General features: G+C 39.0%; 1 protein-coding gene across 1 annotated transcript in view; it reads right to left on the bottom strand.

Annotated features, from left to right (window-relative positions):
• Positions 1 to 630: 630 nt before the first annotated feature.
• The window catches only part of LOC112831669 (serotransferrin-like), a 56,066-nt gene continuing 32,689 nt past the window's right edge, over positions 631 to 24,007 (bottom strand). The window contains 8 exon segments of the mRNA XM_025882032.2: positions 631 to 1,911; positions 11,670 to 11,724; positions 13,061 to 13,197; positions 17,632 to 17,714; positions 21,318 to 21,395; positions 22,242 to 22,336; positions 23,071 to 23,241; positions 23,244 to 23,317. Of these exon segments, the coding sequence (XP_025737817.1) occupies positions 1,698 to 1,911; positions 11,670 to 11,724; positions 13,061 to 13,197; positions 17,632 to 17,714; positions 21,318 to 21,395; positions 22,242 to 22,336; positions 23,071 to 23,241; positions 23,244 to 23,317 (907 nt within the window). The 3' untranslated portion in view covers positions 631 to 1,697.

Raw genomic sequence — 24,007 nt, forward strand, 5'->3', positions numbered from 1 at the left:
CCGTTGATTTCTGGTTCGTTATTCTTACCTGTCTCCTTGAATTACTGTTGGCTAATAAGGAAAGGACAAAAACTAAGAATCCAAAGGATGGTAAGAACACGAGCAGCAATGAGGCTTTCGAATAAGAACTCTGCCAGGGTCAAGGCCCAATGTCTTCTCCATTTCCGCCTGCACTTCCTCCACAGGCGAGCAGCAAGGCGTATGATCTAGGGTTGGGGGCTGGAGGGCTCTCGAGCAGAGCTAGGGTGATCCACAGGAAGGGGGGAAGGCAGAGGCAGGCTTGAGCTGTAGTGCACACACAGGGGGACACACTAATCTTGGGATGTTTTCAGCTCCATGCTTCTATTCTTTGACTCTCACAGCCAGGTGAGGTGCCCCTGCCGCACGCTGAGCACCCCGAGCTCCTCTCCTGTCATGGCTCTGACCACACTGTTCTGGGACTAGCTTCTCCCTCACCCACAGCTACCCTTGTCCCCTCTGAAGCTTTAGTGGGGCTTGTCCCTGAGTGTGTGAAGTAGGGACAGCAGTTTGTTCCTGTGTACGCTGCAATCTTCAGGCCCTGGAAACGTGGAACTCGGCCTGCACCCTAACACATGCTCCCAGTTGTACTCACTCTACCATTCCATTCGGTTGCTTTGAGCCAGACAGGTTGTTTTATTTACTAAGTAACACATGAATAATTTATAAAAGCCATAAAAGAGCCAACATTCAAGAAGACAACAAAGAACATCACTTTGAAAAAGCTGACTTTTCTTTTAACCACCAGTGAATATACACTTTAAAAAACTATGGAGAACTTTTTTCATTCACATGCGCTCCATAACATTCTAGCTGAGTACAAAACGGGCTGGTCAAACAGCACAGGAACGTAGCCCAGGAGCCCTCAGCCATCCAAAAACTCACAACACTTCTAAATCTTCATATACTCCTCAGTTAAGGGAAACCACGAGAACACACTAGACCTCTGGCATGTAGGGTTTAGCATTCATAGTTCTATCATCTGGGAATGACTCCAGGGGTTCAGGGCATGTTTTTGAAACCTAAGTACTATGAGGCTGGAGTTTGGACAAGTCACCAAGCTGATGAAGAACAGACCCGCCGTCAACACAGCCTTGCTGTCTCCTACCTGTCTCTGCGTGTCGGGAGACTGCACTCTACACCCACACCTCTGACAATTCACAAAGGACTAGAGGATGGACTGCCCGCAAATGTCAAGGGCAAATGGAATCAACTGGTTCCATACACAGACAGGTTTGTTTTCAGGAAAAGGGACTAACACACAGAAGCAAAGGATAAGAAACTTTTCAGATGATAACCATACTCTCATGATAATATCCTCTCTATGCAGATCCACTTGTTATGGTCACAAAGACCTTCACCCTAGGTAAAGCATTCACTAAAGGGCCACGACCTAAACCTTAACCAAGGGAAGACACAGAGGCAGGTAAGTGACTAGAAAGCACTGAGGGAGAACTAAACTTAAAAACCAAAATTCCAAGTTACTTTCAACAATTTGTTTCCAGAACAAGAAAATGTTTCTAATTACATTTTGTACCCCTTCTTTATCAACTCCAGGCTATCACACTGTTTTCCAAAACTGTCAGACACACACACACACACACACACACACACACACACACACTCTCTCTCTCTCTCTCTCTCTCTCTCTCTCCTGTCCTGAGCTCCGGCCCCACCCCTCAGGCGATTTTAGCCAGCCATTTCTCCAGGTCCTGGATGTCGGCGGAGCCAGCGTCCCCTCTTCCGCCCTTGGCACTGCACTCCAGGAACTCCACTTTGAGGGGCAAGTGCGAGAACTCAAATTCTTTGCCTTTCTTTCCCAGCTGAGTCGGGGCAGGGCTGGAACTGTCCAGTGTGCTGGGGGCAGCGGAACGGGTGACTCGTAAAGTGTTGCTATGAGACAAAAGAAAAACGCGTCAGGAAGGAGAGGAGTAACTATATAACAACTAAAGGCCTTTAGGAAGCCACACTCTTTCCTAAACATTTCAGCACTCATGACATAAAACTGTCAATTATGCTATGAAGACTGTTGACTAATCCTTTGCATTCACAGATTGCTCTCAGACAGGAGAGACGGGGGTCTAGCCGAGCTTGGCTTGACAAGAGCAGGTTAATCATGTGCCCAGGTCACACCAACCGTCTCTCAGCCCAGGGCTCCCTTATCCCCTTCCACTAGGATCATCTGCATGATGCCATTTTTGAACATACTTTTTAAATACATGCTATAAGTGTTATATAACTTAAGTCTCTGAAAGTTAAGTGTGGGAAAATGCAGTATTCATATTTATCACGAGTCTATGTGGATACAGAGCTTAGTAAAACCACAAACTCCAGATTCTCATATCCAGTGTGGGCACAATTACTACTCTCCAACCTCTTTACCCATGAAAACCTTCCCAATTTAAGTTGTCTTACTGCCACCTGCTGGCCCCCAAAAAGAGTGCACAGCAATGCTCATGTGCCTACTCCTCCCACCGCTTTTCTGCTGTCCAGAAGCAATGGATGTGCTCTCAGTGTGCTTCCTTACAAAATAAAGCATTTCTTGGAGCTGTAAGACTGCATGAAAATTCGTGAAGAATCTGCAGGAAAAACTAATACCTTGTTTAGAAAGAAACACGCACACATGGAAAAAGTATTTTAAAAAACAATTAATATAAAATTCTAGATACTAAATTCAAGATATTGGGGAGGAGCCCTTAGGGCCTTCTAAGCAAGGTGGTGGGTCCATGGGTATTCATTTTAATATTCTTTAAATTCAATATAAAGGGGCGCCTGGGTGGCTCAGTCGTTAAGCGTCTGCCTTCGGCTCGGGTCATGATCCCAGGGTCCTGGGATGGGGCCCCACATCGGGCTCCCTGCTCCGCGGGAAGCCTGCTTCTCCCTCTCCCACTCCCCCTGCTTGTGTTCCCTCTCTTGCTGTGTCTCTCTGTAAAATAAATAAAATCTAAAAAAAAAAAAAAAATCAATTTACGTGTCATATGTAAGATATTTTACAATAAAAAAAAACTTAAAAAGGAAAAAAGGCCAAGCATAACATGTACTCAGCTCTTGCCATAAGGTGAACATAGTTAGCCTTGTTATTCAGAAGACTATAAAATGCTTCAAAGCTGATAGGGCGTAATTCTCACAAACACAGGATTAATCTAAAATCAGACTCCTGGGGCACCTGGCTGGCTCAGTCAGAAGAGGGTGCGACTCTTGATCTCGGGGTCATGAGTTTGAGCCCCACATTGGGTGTAGCGATTACTAACAAAAATAAACTTTTAAAAATAAAATAAAATCTGACTCTTAATTTAACTGATATTCACCTAGCAACTTTTTTTTTAAAAGATTTTATTTATTTTAAAGACAGAGAATGAGAGAGAGAGAGCACATGAGAAGGGGGAGGGGGAGAGGGAGAAGCAGGCTTCCCGCGGAGCAGGGAGCCCGATGCGGGGCCCCATCCCAGGACCCTGGGATCATGACCCGAGCCGAAGGCAGACGCTTAACGACTGAGCCACCCAGGCGCCCCTCACCTAGCAACTTTTTTAACATTTTACTTCACTACCTTATAATATATAATTTCTACCTGTATTGCCTTTATATGGCTCTTTAGAGTGAAAAGCAAATGGACTAAGGAAAATACATGTTTTGAACACAGGAATACATGGACTATACTGCTAAAAAGAAAAAAACAAAATGGATACACAAGTATTATGATCACTTTTTCCCCCAATTCCCACCAATTGCAACAGGATTTCTAGAAAAACTAAATCCTCTAGTTGTTCTAATTTCCTTAGCCTAACAACAAGCAATTTATAGTCTCAAGAGAGAAACCATCAGGAGTAAGGGAAAAATGATAAATATTCATTCAGAAGGGACAGAAGCCACTGACACTAACATCAGCAAGATGGCAGCATAGGAGTTCCCAGCACAAGTCTTCTCACAGAACCATCAATTTGAATAACCACCCATGCACGAGAGAGAAGGAATCCAGGTCCAAGATTACGGCACCTGGGTGTTATACAGAAATAAGAAAGGATGCATTGAAAGGGAATAGGAAGGACAGTTTCACATGACTCACATTACTTTTCCTGCAAGCATGGAGAGAGATGCTTCACTTGGGGGGAAGGACAGTGAAGTAAACACTCATTATGCCACAGAATCCAGCCCCAGGCTGGCCCCCATGGCCCCAGCCCACTGCTATGGGCCCAAGCTCCAGGACCACCTCCAGTGGACCCCAGCACCAGGCCTGCCCCAGTAGACACAGGCACCTGGCCAGGCTACCCAAATGGACCCTGGTGCCGGGCCCACTTCCATGAACCCAGGCAGTTGGCCCACACACCCATGGACCTAGGAGCCAAGCCAGTCTGCCCAAACACTCCAGCAGCAAGCCCATCAAAGGAACAAAATAAAGCACCAATAACTGACCTTAAAGAAATGGAGATCTATGAAATGCATGACAAAGAATTCAAAATAATCATTTGAAAGTTCACTGAGCTATAAAAGAGGACAACTGAACAAAATGAGAAAAGTAATATATGAATAAAAATGAGAAGTTCGGGGCACCTGGCTGGCTCAGTTGGTAGAGCATGATACTCTTGATCTCAGGTGCATGAGTGCAAGCCCAACATTGGGCATGGAGCCTACTTTAAAAAAAAAAAAATGAGAAGCTCAACAAAGAGAAGCCATAAAAAGTTTTTATGCTACTCTAGAGCTAAAGAACACAATGACTGATGCGAAAAATTCAGAGATCTTTAACAGCAGACTTGATCAAGCAGAAGAAAGAATCAGAGAGCCTGAAGGCAGGTAATTTGAAGTTACCCAATGAGAAGAACAAAAAGAAAAAAAGAGTAAAGAGAGACTACATAACTTATAAGACATCATTAAAGGAATCAAGTACATGCATTATGGCAGTCCCAAAAGGAGCAGAGAAAGACAAACAGCAAACTTATTTATAAAGAAATAATACAGAAAAACCCTAAATCTAGAAAGGGAAATGAACATCTAGATCCATTAAACTTGGGAACCCCAAATAGATTAAACATAAAGAGAGCTTCACCAAGACACATTATAATCAAGTTGACAAAAAGTCAAAGACAAAGAGAATTTTGAAAGCAGCAAGAGCAAAGCCAATGGTCACAAACAAGGGAAACCCCATAAGACTAATTTCTTAGTCTCGGCAGAAACTCTGTATGCCAGTACAGAGTGGAATGATATTCAAAGTACTGAAAGAAAAAAACTGCCACCAACAATACTATACCCAGCAAAACTGTCCATCAGACATAAAGGAGAAAAAATTTCCCAGACACACAAAATCTGAGGGAGTTCATAACCACTAGACCTCCCTTGCAAGAAATGCTAAAGGCAGTTCTTTAAGGTGAAACAAAACGACACTATCAACATGAAAAGATATGAAGTGTAAAACACACTATAACAGTAAGAGTATATTCAAATTCAGAATACTCTAATACTGTAATGATGACACATAAATCACTTAACCCTAGCATAAAAGCTACAGACAAAAGTGTTAAAGATAACTATGATGACAATAATTTATTAATGGATATACAATATAAAAATGTGAATTGTGGATAAAAATGTGAATTGTGGAATCAATAGTATAAATGAAGGGGACAAAGTTAATGTGTACAATATTTGTATGCAGTGGAAGCTGTTATCAGCTTAAAATAAGATTACCAATACTACATTTTACAAAAGTCTCATTGTAATCACAAAGAAAAAACCTATAGTAGATACACAAAAGAAAGAGAAAAAAATCAGAGCATAACACCACAAACAAATCATTAAAGAGAAGGGACAAAAGAATTATAAAACAGAAGACAATCAACAAAACAGAATAAGTACTTTCCTATCAGTATTTACTTTAAATATAAATGGTTTAAATTCTCTAATCAAAACAGAGTGGATGAATATATTAAAAAAACAAGATTGAACTATATACTGTCTCCAGGAGACACACTTTAGATTTAAGGTTCTAAGTGAAGGGATAGAAAAAGATATTCCATGCAAATGAATAGGGCAAAAGGGCAGGGCTGGCTATACCTATTTCATCAAAACAGACTTTAAGTCAAAAATTGTCACAAGAGACAAAGAAAGTCATTATATAATAATAAAGGGGTCAATTCATCAAGAGCATATAATAATTGTAACCATGTATGCACCTAACATTAGTGAATCTAAATACATACAACAAATATTAATAGAACTAAAGAGAGAAATAGATATCAATACAATAATAGCAGGGGACTTCAATACCACACTTCCAACAATGAACAGATCATCTAGACAAAAAAAATCAGTAAGAAAACAACATGTTTGAACAAGACTATACATAAAATATTCCTAACAGACAAATACAGAACACCCCATCCAACAATTGCAGAATGCATTCTTTTTAAGTGTACATAGAAGTCTCCAGGATAGATAACATGTTAGGCCACAAAACAAGTCAACAAATTTAAGAAGACTGAAATCACATCATGTATCTTTTCTGACCACAGTGGTGTGAACCTAGAAATCAATAACAGAAGGAATATTAGAAAATTCACAAATATGTGGGAAATAAATAACACATTTCTGAACAACTAATAGGTCAAGGAAGAATCCAAAAGCAAATAAAAAAATATTGAAACAAATGAAAATGGAAACCCAACACACCAAAAACTTATGGGATGCAGCAAAAGGCAGTTCTGAGAGGGAAATTTATAGCAATAAATATCTATTCTAAGAAAAAAGAAAGATCTCAGATAAACAACCTAACTTGACACCTCCAGGAACTAGAAAAAGAACAAACTAACCCGAAAGCTAGCATAAGGAAGGAAAAAATAAACATCAGAGCAGAAACAAAAGAAATACAGACTAGAAAATATCAATGAAACGAAGAGTTGTTTTTTTGAAAGATAAACAAGATGGACAAACCTTTAGCAAGGAGAAAGAGAGAAGACTAAAATTAATAAAATCAGAAATGAAAGGGGTAACTTATATCACAGAAATACAAAGGATAAGAGACTATTATTAACAAATTAGACAACCTAGAAGAAATGGATAAGCTCCTAGAAACACACAACATACCAAAACTGAATCCTGAAAAAATAGAAAATCTGAACAGACCAATAATGAGGAAGGAGACTGAATCAGTAATCAAAAACTACCAGCAAAGAAAAGCCCAGGACCAAATGGCTCAATGGTGAATTCTACTAAACATTTAAAGAAGAATCAACACCAATTCTTCTCAAACTCTTCCTAATTAAAGAGGTAACACTTCCAAACTCATTTTACAAGGCCAGCATTACCCTGATATCCAAGCCAGACAAGGATACTACAAGAAATGTATACGTCAATATACCTAATGAACATAGATATAAAAATCCTCAATAAAATACTGGCAAACCAAATCCAAAAGTACATATTAAATGGATTGTACACGATGATTAAATGGGATTTACTCAAGATGGAAAGAGAGTTCAACATACACAAACCAAGAGAGGTGATACACCACATTAACATGATGAAGGATAAAAATCGTAACGATCATCTCAATAAAGAAAAAAATCACTTGACAAAAATCAACATCCTTTCATGATTAAAACTCAACAAAATAGGCACAGAAGGAATTTAGCTCAAAATAATAAGGGCCATATATGACAAACCCACAGAAAATACCATATTCAACAGTGAAAAGCTGAAAAAGCTTTTCCTCCAAGATCAAAACAAGGATGCCCGCTCTCACCACTTCTATTCAGCATAGCACTGGAAGTCCTAGACAGAGCAATTAGGCAAAGAAAGAAATAAAAAGCATGAAAATCTGAAAAGAAGTAAGATTATCTCTGTTCACAGATGACTTAATCTTAAGTATATAAATCCCTAAAGACACCACCAAAAAAAACCACAACTACTAAACAAATCTAGTAAAGTTGCAGGATACAAAATCAACATACAAAAATCAGTTATGTTTCTATATACTACTAATGAACTATCAGAGAAATTAAGAATTACCAATCCCATTCACAATAGCATCAAAAATAAAATACTTAAGCATAAATGTAATGAAGTAGGCAAAAGATCTATACGCTGAAAACTATAAGACATTCGTAAAGAAACTGAAGACATGAATAAAGGAAAAGATATCCCCTGTTCCTGGATTGGAATAATTAAATATTGTTAAAATGTCAGGACGCTGCAAAGCCCTCTACAGATTCAATGCAATACCTATCAATATTCCAATAGAATTTTTTGCAAAAATAGAAGAAACAATGATAGAATTCATATGGAACCACAAAAAGACCCGTAATAGCCAAAGTAATCTTGAGTAAAAACAAAAAAGCCAGAGACATCACACTTCCAGATTTCAAATTATATAACAAAGCTACAGTAACCAAAACAGTATGAAACTGACATAAGACACATAGACCAATAAAGTAGAGGGGCCAGAAATAAATGCCGCCACACATACAGTCAATTAACCTTTGATAAGAATGACAAGAATATACAATGGGATCGTCTCTTCAATAAATGATGCCAGGAAAACTGGATATCTACATGCAAAATGAAATTAGACCTTTATCTTCTACCATACACAAAAATCAACTCAAAATGGATTAAAGACTTACACATAAGACCTGAAGCCATAAAAATCAAAGAAGAAAACATCAGGGGAAAAGCTCAATGACCTTGGTTGTGGCATTGAGTTTTTGGATATGACACCAAAAGCATAGACAACAAAAGGAAACGAATGTGATTGCTAAATTAAATAACTTAAGCAGAGCAAAGGAAAAAATCAGTAAAACAATAACGTAACCTGGAACTGGAGAAAATACCTGCAAACCATATACTGGATAAGGGTTAATATCCAAAATATATAAGGAACTCCTACAAGTCAGTAACAAAAAAACAATCCAGTTGAAAAATGGACAAAGGACAGACATTTCTGAACAGACACTTGTCCAAAGAGGACACAAATAGCCAGTAAGTACATGAAAAGGTACTCAACATAACTAATCATCAGGGAAATGCAAATCAAAACCACCATGAGATATCACCTCACACCTGAGATAATGACTAATATTAAAACAAAACAAGTTAAGTTGTGGAGATGCAGACAAAAGGCAATCCTGGCACACTGTTGGTGGGAATGTAAATTGGTACAGCCACTATGGAAAACAGCATGAAAATTCCTCAAAAAATTACAAATAAAACTACTACTATATGATCCAGCAATTCCACTTCTGGGTATTTATCCAAAGGAATTAAAATCAGGATCTTGAAGAGGTACTTGCACTCCTATGTTCACTGTAGCATTATTACAATAGCCAATATATGGAAGCAACCTAAATGTCCATCAAAGGATGAATGGATAAAGAAAATGTGGAACATACATACAATGGAATATTATTCAGCCCTGAAAAAGAAGGAAATCTTACTATTTACAACAACATGGATGAACCTGGAGGGCATTATGCTGAGTGATATAACAGACACAGTAAGACAAACATATGAGCACACTTCTATGTGGGATCTAAAACAAACACATTGAAGCAGAGTAGAATGGTGGTTACTGGGGTGGGGGGAGGGAGAAATGGGGAGCCTCTGACCATTAGGTCAAAGGTTATAGAGTTTCAGTTATGCAAGGGCGTCTGGGTGGCTCAGTCCGTTAGGCATCTGCCTTAGGCTAAGGTCATGATCCCAGCCCATGTCACAGAGGGAGAGGAGCCTGCTTCTCCCTGTCCCTCTGTCTCTCCCCCCAACTTGTACTCACATACTCTCTCGCTCTCAAGTAAAATCTTTTAAAAAAAAAAGTTTCAGTTATGCAAATAAGTATGTACTAGAGATCATACACTACATACATACATACATACACTACAGCATAGTGTCTATAGCTAACAATACTGCCTTGTATACTTAGAATCTTAAGTATTCTCATGAAACGTTCTCTCTCTCTCACTCTCACACAAACACACACAAATAATAAAGGGAGCAGGACGAAACTCTGGAAAGCAATGGATATTTTTACGGCCTTGATGATGGTGATGGTTTCAAAGGTGGACACTTATCCCCAAATGCATGGAGTTGTACACATTAAATATGCACAGCTTTTTACATATCAATTACCCCTCCATAAAGGGGTTTAAAAAATCTCTTTTGATATTCAACTTGAAAGCATGAGGTCTTTGATAAATCTGATTGAACAGCTAACTTTACTCTTCTATTCATATATTAAAAAGTTTAAAGCATATGGAATTAAATATGTCATTTGCAATTAAAAGAAATAAAAAGAAAGAAACCACAGAAAATGACAGACCAGGCCTGGTAGAATTTTTCTGTAAAGAGTCATACGTTAAATGTTTTGGGCTTATGGGTGACATTTAGTTTCTGTCACATATTTTTTTTTTTAAGATTTTATTTATTTATTTGAGAGAGAGAGAATGAGATAGAGAGCACGAGAGGGAAGAGGGTCAGAGGGAGAAGCAGACTCCCTGCTGAGCAGGGAGCCCCATGTGGGACTCAATTCCAGGACTCCAGGATCATGACCTGAGCCGAAGGCAGTCGCTTAACCAACTGAGCCACCCAGGCGCCCTCTGTTACATATTTTTTACTTTTCTTATTTTTTTTACCTGCCCTTTAAAAATGTAAAACTATTTCTTGTTTGCACACCCTGAGCAGGAGTTTGTCAACCCTAAGCTCCTGAGTATAGGAACCACATCACATTTCCCCCTATAGCCACATCCTGAATGTAGGGCTTGCCATATACTAGATGAATTATAGGTACTTGTTAAATGTATAAAACAGTAAGTAAATCCTAGTGGTGAAAAAAATGTGCTCAAAGCTGAATTATTTTTTTAAGATTTTATTTATTTATTTGAGAGAGAGCACAAGAAGGGGGCAGGGCAGAGGGAGAAGCCGACTCCCCGCTGAGCAGGGAGCTGGACATGGGGCTTGATCCTGGGACTCCAGGATCATGACCCAAGCCGAAGGCAGACACTTAACTGAGCCACCCGGGGTGCCCCTCAAAGTTGTATTTATACAATTTTTCCTCATTGGATTCTTTTCTTTAATAATAATAATTTTAAAAAAAAGTCTACACAACAGCAACAAGAAAACATAACTTGCTTCATCATAATGCTGATGGTAGCTCTAGCTCTTACAAACTGGCAGAGTACACACATGCTAGATTCCTTAAAACTCAAAAGGCTATAGCTCACTTTACCAATTTTTAAACACTAAAATCAAGCTAAATAATATTGCAATGTAGCTGGAAAATAATAAAAATAAGCTATAAAATAGTATAATAGGTTTTTAAATTCTTCTAAAGCATTCCTTTCTTATTCTGTCAACAAAAATTCCATGGCTTTCAAATTTTTTGTTTCTAAAACCTTTCAGATCTACTATAAATGAAGTAGAAATAGTGGGAAAATGAATTGAGCTTATGGTCTCAATAAACCTGAGATCTTCTTTCCACAAATTATTAAAATATCCATAAACATCCCACTGATGCTTTTTAGAATTCCATTAATTCTTTTGTCAATTATTTAACAAATATATTTCACACTATTTTTTGCGCTATGGTAATCATACACAACAAAAGACCTTAAGCAGTATATTCATATTTCCTAAGTTTTAAGATATAATCAATATGACTTATTCATACTCACAGTTCTTTCTCAAGCTGCTGTTGAATTAACTTTGCGGATTTTGCCATTGTAATGTCTGTAAAGAAATGAAGACACAGTTATAGTTTAAACCAGAAAGGGTCTTTTCCCAAGACTTCTTGCACATATGGAGGGCAACCCTGTCAGTACCCCTCTCACTCTTGAGAGCTTTTTCTGTATCTTCACTTAATAAACTTCTAACACTTAACTCACACACACACACAAAAGACTTCTTGCATATGTGGAAAATTCCAATTTAACCAGTAAGTTTTTTTTCCCTTTTTTTTTTCCTAAAGAACTTTTTACCATTAGTAGCTTAACTACCAAAGTAAGCTTTATAATTTTCATGTATGGGTTTTCCTACAATAATGCTTATAAATGTATTACGTTCATATCCCTAAAATTGATTAGCTCTTTCATGAAAGTTTTCTACATCTTACAGACCTCTTAAATCAACATATATATAAGTCCAGCCAGTGTAACAGAAAGAAAACCTACCAGTTTTTTGACTGTAAAAAGAGCCTTCACTCCAAGAGAAATATCCTACTTATCATATAAAAGTAAACTAAGCACATTCCCAGCTGATACTAAGATGGTAAGTCACTCAAGTGCACCCTGGTAAGAGAGGAACACTGGTTTGGCACCCAGCAAAAGCCAAATAAATATTACCTTCTCTCCCTATACCAAACAGAAGAAACAGAGAGGCCAGGTATTGATCCTAACACCAATTCCAGATTAGGTACTGTTAGGGTTATTACTATCTGATCACTTCTGAGCAATGCACTGGGCTCTTTGTAGAATCAGAATTCTAATCTGAAAGTAGACTGTAAAATCAACTAGTTTATCTTATGTTAGAGGTAATGAAACTGAAGCCTAGTTTTATCGGATGTGATAGAAAATGTTTAATGGTTATGAGGTTATCAGGCGGCAAAAGGGAATGACACACTGACTTACAGAGTTTGTGCCTTTCTGTTACAAAGAATATTGGTGCTTAATGGAAGACAACATAAAACACAAACCCCCCTTGATAAAACATGCTGGAAGGTAAATTTGTTTGAAAGGAGAGACTCCCCCCCTGGACCTCCACAATTGTGTGTGATAGGACATACTGTCAATCTGACAAACTTAACTTGGTAAATAAAGTAAAATGATTTATAATTTTGTGAAATGCAAAACACTGTATCAAAGAAAAACTGGTGATAGTTACTCCTTAGAACAGCCTGGTAAAACTAATGAAAATGCAGGTATATAAACAATTTTAAGATTTAAAATCCTTCACAGTTCCTTAACCACTGTCTCTCATCCTCAATAATAACAACTGTAGGTAACTATTATTAGCTCTTAGTAGCAATCCCAGAAAAATCTGTTATTATTGCTGGAAAACATGATGGCACCTTGCTTATTGCAGGCGATTAAGAATGATGGTGTGTTCTTCAGACTCATACTGTCAATGAGGACTTGATACAGAAACTCTGCCACATCTTTCGCCTCTCGCTGGAAGGCTGCACTGTCCACAACAAACACAACAGCCCTGGAGGGGGAGAAAGAAAAAACCAGCATGTAAGCATGCACTAGTGCAGCATTATGTTGAAAAGTTATATCCTTAATTTCATCCAATTCAATCCTAATGAGTAACACACAGCGGACTCACATGCAAGTGTGCACACATGTAATCACACCATACAAATACTCACTTAACAAAGGACTACTGAAGAGATGCCAAGTGAAGTGGGTGCATTTTTGGTAACTGTGTACTTCTGGTGACTGTACAGTTTGAAATACTACTTTTTATCAAGTTTTATAAAAATGCAAAAACAACAACAAAAAACAAAGGACTACTAAGTGTTACTGTATATCAATGATCCAAAAAGACAAAAGGAAATCATGGCTGCCCTCAAAGACCAGGAAATCGTCATATACAAAACTGTGTGATAAAATGCTAAAGCAGACCTATGCAACTGCTGTGACAGGAACAAAGAGGAAGGCCATTTAAACGAGAACAGGTCAAGAGGACTTAAAGGAGGATGTCAACAACTGGGCTGAATTTTAGCCAGGCAAAAAATTGGGACACAGACTGTGTGGGAAGTAGAATGTGCAGAGCACAAAGGAGTAGAACAGCATGGCCTAGGGAACTCAAGGTAGGCTGGTACACAGGGTAGAAACCACTCAGGCGGCAAAAGGGAATGACACACTGACAGAGTTTGTGCCTTTCTGTTACAAAGAATATTGGTGCTTAATGGAAGACAGATACATCTAAGAGAGTAACCAAACTAGAAGCAGAGTGACCTGGTAGGGCCCAACCTAAGGCAGCAACAGTGAGAATCCTCACGTGCCACAAATAAAGAGGTATCAAAGCTAAAGCAAAGCAGTCCAGGAAAAAGAGCAGATCACAGACTCTAGGGACCAGGGTTTGAATACTCAGGTGTGACTGGAAATGAGCAATGGCCAACATGCAGTCGGGGAGCTGGAACTGAACCCCCTGCATGAAACTTACAACTTAAAAGCTATCTAGTGGAGGGGGGTATGGGAAAATAATCCAAGAAGAACTGAAATACCAGGCCTCCTGTGCCACACAGATGGGGGGGGTAATGAATTTACACTCTTCTGTGGTGTAAGATGCAGAAAGATTTATATAAAAATGGGGCCAGACTCAATGAACTCCGGGGGTCCCCAACAGAAGGAAATATGAACCCATTCTGGAGAGAGGCTTTCATTATCCTACAGCAGTAAAAAACAGCAATCACAACAATAAAATATTAAAAATACAATACCATTTATATTATCATCCCCCCAAAACTGAAACTTTGGTATACATCTAATAAAATATGTACAAGATCTATATGAGGAAAACTATAAAACTGATCAACAGAATCAAAGTAGAACTAGATAAACAGAGATATCCCACAATCGGACAGGAAGACTAAACAGTTTCAAAACGTCCGTTCTTCCCAACTTGATCTATAGATTCTAATCAAAACCTCAGCAACTTATTCTGCAGATGCTGACAAACTGATTCTGTGGTTTATATGGAGAGACAAAGGACCCAGAATAGCCAACACAATACTGAAGAGCAAAGCTGGAGGACTGACGCTGCCCAACTTACTATGAAGCTTTAGTAATCAAGACAGTGTGGTCCTGATGAAAAAAGAGATCAGTAGAACAGAATAAAGTCCAGAAAGAGACTGCTATGTATTTGGTCAAGTGATAAGTGATCTTTGACAAAGGAGGGAAGGCAGTACAGATGGTCCCCAACTTACAACAATTCAACTTACAACTTTTTTACTTTACAACGGTGCGAAAGCAATACACATTCAAAGAAACCATACTTCAGATTTTAAATTTTAATCTTTTCCTGGGTTAGCAATATGCAGTACAATCTCTTGTGATACTGGGCAGGAGCAGTGAGCCACTGCTCCCAGTCAGGCACTGGATCAGGAGGGTAAGCAACTAATATACAGAACCATTCTGGTTTTTACTTTTAGTATAGTATTCAACAAATTACACTGAGATATTCAACACTTTATTATAAAATAGACTTTGTGTTAGATGATTTTGCCCAACCATAGGCTAACGTAAGTGTTTTGAACACATGCAAGGTAGGCTAGGCTAAGCTACGACATCTGGTAGGTGTATTAAAGGCATTTTCAACTTGAGATATTTTCAACTTACTGTTAGGTTTATCAGAATGTAACCTCATTGTTAAGTAAGATCTGTACAACAGAACAAAGATAATCTTTTCAAATGATGCTGGAACAGCTAAACATCCACATGCAAAAAAAAAAAAATGAATATATACAATGAATAGATACAGACCATATCCTTTTCACAAGAATTAACTCAAAATGGATCACTTACCTAAATGTAAACCACAAAATCATAAAACTCCTGAGAGAGAACACAGGAGAGCATCTAGATATTTTGGGTCTGGCAATGATTTTTTAGATACAACGCTAAAGCATAACCCATGGGAAAAAAATCTATAAACTGAATTTTATTAAAGATAAAAATTTCTGCTCTACAAAAGTCACCATCGAAAGAATGAAAAGATGACCAAAGACTGGGAGGATATATTTGCAAAAGATAAATCTGATAAAGAAATCCAAAATATACAAAGAGCTCTTAAAACTCAACACTAAAAAACAACCCAATTAAAAAATGGGCCAAAGATCTTTACATACACCTCGCCAAACAAGATCTATAGACAGCAAATAAGTATATGAAGAGATGATCCACATCCTATCAATGTCATCAGGGAAATGCAACTTAAAGAAGTTAGATATCACTATGTATGTACTAGAATGCCTGAAATCCAGAACACTGACAACACTAAATGCCGGTGAGGACGCAGAGCAACAGGAACCCTCACACATTGCTGGTGGGAATGCAAAATGGTACAGCCACTTTGGAAGACAGTTTGGCAATTTCTCACAAAACTAAACATACTCTTACCATATGATTCCTCAATTGCAGTTCTTGATATTCACCCAAAAACTTACATCCACACAAAACCCTGCACACAGATGTTTACAGCAGCTTTATTCAGAATTGCCAAAACTTGGAAGCAACCAAGAAGTCCTTAAGTAGGTGAATGGATAAACTGTGGTACATCCAGACAATGACATATTATCCAGCACTAAAAAGAAATGAGCTATTGAACAATGAAAAAAACATGGAAGTAACTTGAATATATATTAGTAAGTAAAAGAAGCCAATCTGAAAGGCTACCTACTGTATGATTTCAACTATATGACATTCTGAAAAAGGTAAAATATGGGGACTTAAAAAGATGAGTAGCTGTCAGGGGTTAGGGGACAGAAGGATGAATTAGCAGAACACAGAGGATTTTTAGGGCAGTGAAAATACTCTGTATGAAACTATAAATGGCGAATACATGTCATTATACATTTGTTCAAATCCGTAGAGTGTACAACACCAAGAGTGAATCCTAATGTAAAACACAGACTCAGAATGATTATGATGTGTCAGTGTTAAGAGGTTCATCAGTTGTAACAAATGAACCACTCTGGTGAAGGATGCTTTTAATAGGGAAGGCTATGCATGTGTGTGGAGTGGGGAGTAATACAGGAAACCTTTGGACCTGTTGCTCAATTTTGCTGTGAACCTAAAACTGCCCTCAAAAACAGGATATTTTTTTTTTTTTAAATTCACACAACAGATAGATTGCTCATCACCACCATCTTGTGGACAAGGAAGCAACAACAAAATATAAGTCAAGACACCTTCAAAAATAAGGAAAGAAACTGCCTCATTCCATCAAACCTAAGATTCCATCAATTAAGACACATTATTATTTCAAGTACAACTAAGAAAAGGAAAATGCTGCCAATTAAACTATGACACAAACAACCATAACTAGCATTCTAATTTTATAGATATTAAAATGCCTTAAAATCAATGAAATATGGTATTAAAAAATCAATGAAATGTGGCATATTGATTTTCCTCTTAAGTTCTTATCAGTGTTAGAGACAAAACAAGAATCAAGCATCTTCAACTGAAGCACAAGAATTTTAAGAAGAGTAACACGAGGACAATAGTAAAAGACACATGAAAATAGTGTTCTGTACTTTTGAGGCACTAAATTTAGGTAATTTAAGAACATAAATATATAATGCTGGATTTAAATAGCTTCTAGGATTTCACCTAGCTTTCAAATTCCTTTTTCAGATTTTAATAGTTCTACATGTTATTAAAATTTATCCTCAAAGTAAATGAAAAATTTACTAACATGGTGAAGGTTAACACTTTCTAAACACTCTTGAGAAACACTTTCAAACACTATCTCATATAATCCTCATAAAATCCTAGTAGAGGTGGGCTTGCAACCCAGAAACGGCTGTCCCCAGGGTCCATGCTCTTTCCCCCATAGAGGGGATACCACCAGGGCAAGTACGTGTAGCCTTGATATACAAATTCAGGCAAGTTCACTCCAAATCCTACTTACCTGGCTGAAGCCTTAAAACGCTCTAAGAACTGAAGTCTCAAGCTCTCATGGCCAGGGAGATCAATCAAGGTCAGGCTAGTGGCCTAAGGATGGCAGCAATAACATTAAATGACGTTTTGGTCCTGATTCACATTCACAACATAAACTTCTCATACGAGATTTCACGTACCAGAACAGGGTCCATTTTATTATGAATCAAAAAAATGTTCACCATAATTAATTAACGAACCAAACAAATGTTCACAAAGCCTCTTCTATTTAGAGATCATTAGTAGAGGCTCCAGGGATTTAACAGTGAGCACAAACAGACATAATCCCTGTTCCAACAGGGTTTATAATAAAATCAGAAAGATCAACACAATGTAAAATTAAAAATAAATGTAAAGTTACAACTTTGATAATGTTCCAAGGGTACGTGAGAAACTGACCCCGTCGGGGGGAGTCAGGAAAAGTGCAGTCCACCTGAGGCTGGGGAAATACATTAGTATGAATAAAAACAAAAACATATGAAAATAGTAGTAAATATTCACAAACTAAATAATGTAACAGGAGACCTACACTTTATCATATAGCATGTTACCATTACAGGGATCCCCAATCTCTGTAACAACAAAACATCCCTTTACGTGTCCACCGTAATTTTTAAATATCTGCCAACTAGACCCACCGTTTATCTGTTCCAACTGCCAATATTTTATGTCAATCACTGAAACAGGGAGGTATTGTGCCCGTACTGAGCTGACTCATTAAACACTCACTTAAGAGCTATTCACCCCAGGCCTTCCTTCTTGAGCTCAGGTTCAATGTGGGTGTGGTTATGCTCAGTAAGACTCTCGGGTATAATCCTGCTACACTCATCAGGTCCAGGAACATTTCTCAGATGTTCTACCTTATCCATAGCCAGTCTTCACCACTGTTCAGCAGGAGGGAGTCAGGATCATGCACAGATCTAACATAATTACAGCTGAATTCATTATGACCTGTTACTTAGTCTGTGCAGTCTTTAATGGGTAAAAATATGATGTATGCTAGCTTAAAAAAAAAAAATACTGGTAAGAGTCTGGGGATCTCAGGTTAGGACCCATTACCACATTTCATAATTAGCACTATACCACTCTAAGCAATTCAGAAAGACATATTACTAGATATATTACTAACTTGAGAGAGAGACTACATCTAAAACATATGAGGGTGGGGGGGTAGGAGGAGTAAAAAAAGAAGGGAGGATTGTTCTACATTTTTTCTTTTTTCTTTTTAGAGAGAGCACGCATGAGCAGGCAGGGGGTGGGGGCTGAGGGACAGGTAGAGATAATCTCAAGTAGGCTCCATGCCTAGCACAGAGCCCTATGCAGGGCTCGATCTCATAACCCTGAGATCATGACCTCAGCTGAAATCAAGAGTCAGCTGCTTAACTGACTGAGCCACCCAGGCACCCCTACATTTTCAATAAAAATATGCAAGTCTCATATGTAACGTTAAGTTTTCCAAAAGCCATATTAAAAAAGTAAAAAAATAAAAAGTTAATTTAATAATATATATTATTTAACCCAACATATCTAAAATATCTTTTTTAACAAGTAAAAAAAAATCAAGAAATCGTTGATATTTTACTTTTTTTTTTTTAAGATTTTATTTATTTGACAGAGAGAGACACAGCAAGAGAGGGAACACAAGCAGGGGGAGTGGGAGAGGGAGAAGCAGGCTTCCCGCGAAGCAGGGAGCCCGATGTGGGGCTAGATCCCAGGACCCTGGCATCATGACCTGAGCCGAAGGCAGATGCTTAACGATGGAGCCACCCAGGCGCCCCGATGTTTTACTTTTCATTCCAAGTTCAAAATCTGGTGTATACTACACTTAGAGCACCCCTCAATTTGGACTAGTCACATTTCAGGAGCTCAATAGTCACACAGAGCCAAGGCTATTCCACTGGAAAGTACAGGTTTAAAGTATACCCTGGAATATCCCACTTAAAAAATCTGGCACAAGTCTCCCAAGAATTAAAGCTCTCCCAAACCTGAACTTTCAAAATCTAAAATTTTGGGAATTTAAAAAGGAATGGGCTAGAAAGAGTACCATTATTGAAAAAAGCAAAAAATATCTGTAAGACATTTAGAAGAATGTCTCTTTATCTTTGTTTATAATGTTTAATTCTGGAAGCACCAGAAAAAGGGGCTAGGGGCAAACAAAAGGAGAAAAGGTCTCTAGGATAACCATTCTCATTCATCCATCTATACATCTACCCCTCCAACCAGCCCCCCAGCCTTTCTTCCACTCACCAAATACTTATTATTCATTGCAATCAACTTGGCAGTCACTATCCACATTCTGGAGCTACACAGGTACATAAAAAGTCCTTCTCATGATTCCTTACTATTCCTTACTGGTATTTTTGAAATATACTCATGTATACTCTTTCACATGTCCAAAGTAACACTGTAAAAGCAAAAGATTATACCAACAATCTAAATGTTAATAGAGCTCTTATTAAATAAGACCTTAATTGAATGGTACAGCCACATAATGGAATACTATGTAGTTCACAAATCAACCAGGTAGTACTATGTGTACAAATGAGGGAGAAAAACAAAACAACCCAACTGTATCAGCCACACTGTTAAAAACACAAAACAAAACATGGTGCACCTGGGTGGCTCAGTGGATTGAGCACCCAACTCTTGGTTTTAGCTCAGGTCCTGATCTCAGGGTCCTAGGATCCAGCCCCAGGTTGGGCTCCATGCTCAGGAGGAAGTCTGCTGAAGATTCTCTCCACCCCCCTCCTGCTGCATGGGTACTCTATCTCTCAAATAAATAAATATATCTTTAAAACAAACAAACAGGGGTGCCTGGGTGGCTCAGTCGTTAAGCGTCTGCCTTCGGTTCAGGTCATGATCCCAGGGTTCTGGGATCAAGCCCCACATCGGGCTCCCTGCTCCACGGGAAGCCTGCTTCTCCCTCTCCCACTCCCCCTGCTTGTGTTCCCTCTTTCACTGTGTCTCTCTCTGTCAAATAAACAAAATCTTTAAAAAACAAACAAACAAAAAACAGTGGGCAGAACCAAGTGTTAAAAAGAAAATAATTGGGGTGCCTGGCTGCTTCAGCTGGTGGAGCATGAGACTCTTGATCTCGGGGTTGTGGGATCAAGCCCCATGTTGGGTAAAGAGATTACTTAAAAATAAAATCTTTAAAAAAAAATTAACAGATACACAGATATGTTTGCATATGCACAGACTATCTGATGGGTCCACAGGAAAATAAGTTATTGCCTCTAAGGAGAAGACCTAGCAGGGACAGGAAAGGCAAAATTACTTTTCACTGAATATTCTTTTTAACCTTTTGAATTTTTGTCCCACATACATATATTACCTATTCAAAATATAAAGGAAAAGGTTTAATGCTCACCCTCAAAAACTCATGGTAAAGTTGAAGAGAAGACATAGCAACAAAAACTAGTAAAATGTGATGTAACATCAGTGTGCATGAAGTACAATAAAACAGGGGATGGCATGATTAAAACCACTGCTTGGATGGCTGAAAGCAGAATTTGTCACATGGACTCTATTTATCCATAAAAATAAGCTATGAATGGTACCTACACCCTCAGACTAATTCATCCTACAAATGTCCTTTCCTGACACACCAAAGTAAAGTAAAACTGTCAGACTCCCAACATTCTACAAACCCCTTACCCTGGTATTGTTGACTCTGTACAGAGCAGAGCTGTCGGTGATAGAAGTCTGAGTATCTCTGTAAAGGCCAGTTAACAACTGTAAAAAAACAAACAAACAAAAAAAAACAATTTGAGGAAGATCAGAACAAATATATAAATAGCAAACCTAAAGAGAGTAATTTTGTTCTACCTCTCCAATGGGTCAGGTCAAACAAATGAATATTGCTTGCAAAAACTGAAAAGGACGATATTATTTTTTCCTTGTAGAAAAATCTAATTCATTGCATCTTCATTCCCCTCTTCACAATGAAACAAAAACAAAAACCAAAAACCTAGTTTCAAATGGTTAGTGGCCAAATTCACCAAACTTCCATAAACATTTTTAATCATCACAAATGATTACAAATTATTTTTCTGTAGTGGAAAGGAAATACTTTATCCTCTCAAAAGGAATAATAAGAAAACCTCTGCTACTCTCCATAACAAAAAATCGTTTAAAATACTAAACAGATTAAATATTAGTGAAAACATGGCTAAGTAGCCCAATATGTCAAAGAATCAACCTTTTAAAAAACTTCTTTGACAAGTTCTTAGACGAGTTTGTTACACAAGAATTATACACCCTATACAGATCACTGTCTTCTATATCTTCAGCATCCTTGGCCACTACATGAAAGTAGTTACATAAAACCCTTAAGTGGGATAAAGACTAAATGTCAGTATCTGGCACGTGCAAGAAAATAGAAATGGTCAAGAAATTCCAGTTTATGAATTTTTCAAGAGCCTTTTCAAGTTTTTCAAGTCTTTCCAAGTGAATCAAGAATTAAGTCCCCAATTGTGAGCATCAGCTTCCTTTCCAAAATGAACTATGACCTCACAGGAATAATGGGATGGCCTAACATTTCCTATCAACTTTAGAAGAGGTGTAAATCAAAACATTTACTCTGACAAAGAGCAATGTTTTCCCAGAGTCACACAGGCCAACAAGAAGTACAGCTCTTTGACTGCTCCTTCTGCTCCGGATGAACTTCCAGAACACTGTAGAATAGAGAAAAACAACCAAAATTATGCCTTGATCATCAATAGTACACCTGTATGGTGGTTGGGGTAGGGAAATTAACAGAAGTCTATCACAGAACACCTCATTCAGCTGGAACTTAACTTTTATTGTTTTTACCATTATAATCGTTACTGTTAGTGTTACCGGTGGGAGAGTCTGCGCTGAGTGAATGGAGGTCTGGGTTCTTGGATTCCCCATAAATGTGTGATGTTGTGCCCCCAGGCTTCTAATGTGTAACCTATTTATCAATGTCCTTGCCTCTAGCTCATGTCTAACTAACTGCCTACTCTATCATTAGGGACTCCACTGAGTGCCTGCCACTATCAACTGTCAACCTTTCCGTGTCTGCTCATTCTGGACTTCTCAAGTGCAATCTTGTCTTATTAACTGTGTATCCCCAACGCCCAGGACGCAAATTTGGGAGTAAAGACCGCGAGTCTTGGTAGTGAAAGCAAAGAAGGAGGGCGGGTACCGCGCGCTTACAGGGGCCGATAAAGGAAGAGTAATCCGCGCCCCCAAGGACCAGGACGTCACTCCAAGGGTCGCAGGGGATCCTCTTTAATGCAGCGCTACTCCCGCTGCTTCAGGCAGCAAAGCAGGTTTGTATATGAGGTGAGTCTCCCTCTCTAGATGCCCCCCAGGTGCCTTCGCCGCCCCGCGTCCGCGGTCTGCAGAAGCCCAGTCCAAGTCCAGAACCCCGCCGCCTCTTTACCCAGCGTCAGCAGCACCGCGAGAAGCGCCACCACGGCTGACAGCAGTGTGGGGTCCCCCTGCTGCAGCTCCTGCCGCAAGGAGTCTAGGTGGGGCTGGAAGGCTCCGGCGACACTGCCTCCATTCGCCATCCGCCGGGAATCCACGGAAGCCATTGCGGAGATGCGTGGTTTCCAGCGCCGCGAAAGTGACGTGGCCCTGGACTCTGCGCAGGCGTCCGAAGCGGAGCATCACGGGAGTGTTAGTTCCTAAGTTATATTTCCTCCTTCAGGGGCCGGGATGCCGAAGGTCCTGATGGGAGTTGCAGTTGTCTTGCACGCTGTTTCCGCCGAATGAGCGGCGTTTCGCGGTATTTCACGAGTGACACTCTTATCCCTTAAGATATGAGTTAAAATAAAAAATTTAAAAAATTTTAAAAAATGAGTTAAATATCGCCGCCCTCTTCATGGGTGTTGACGGAATGATGGATGAATAAAATGAATGGCTTAAGAAATCTTCAATGAGGATTTCCAGTCACTCTCTTCGCGAGGTGAGTCTCGTGAGGAACTCAAGCACTCCACAAACATTTCATCTGAGTATAATGTGGCATGGGATGTGACCGAGGATTATGGTGCGATATGGGAATACAGAAAGGGACTCCTAGTCCGTTATTGGTTCAGAGAAATCTCCTGGAGGAAAGTGACGGGAACTGAGCCATGGAGGGATGGGTCAGCCTCTGCACGTGTAAAAGGAGAAAGAGTACTCTGTGTAGAAGAAAACGAGCAATTCAGTGTCCCTATACGGTAAATCTAGGGATGCAACTGAGATTTCGACATTGCGGGAAGCAGCTAGGAAAATCAGTGCGTGGGGGTGAAGCTGTTGAAAACTGCAGCAGTCATTCCTGCTCAGAGTGGACAGCCTCTACTCTGCCAGGCAGGCATGGGGGAGCAAAGTGGCCC

The sequence above is a fragment of the Callorhinus ursinus genome, unplaced genomic scaffold (genome assembly GCF_003265705.2).
Source record: "Callorhinus ursinus isolate GAN/ISIS: 27379988/994484 unplaced genomic scaffold, GSC_fseal_2.0 scaffold1, whole genome shotgun sequence".
In the NCBI taxonomy this organism is placed as follows: domain Eukaryota; kingdom Metazoa; phylum Chordata; class Mammalia; order Carnivora; family Otariidae; genus Callorhinus; species Callorhinus ursinus.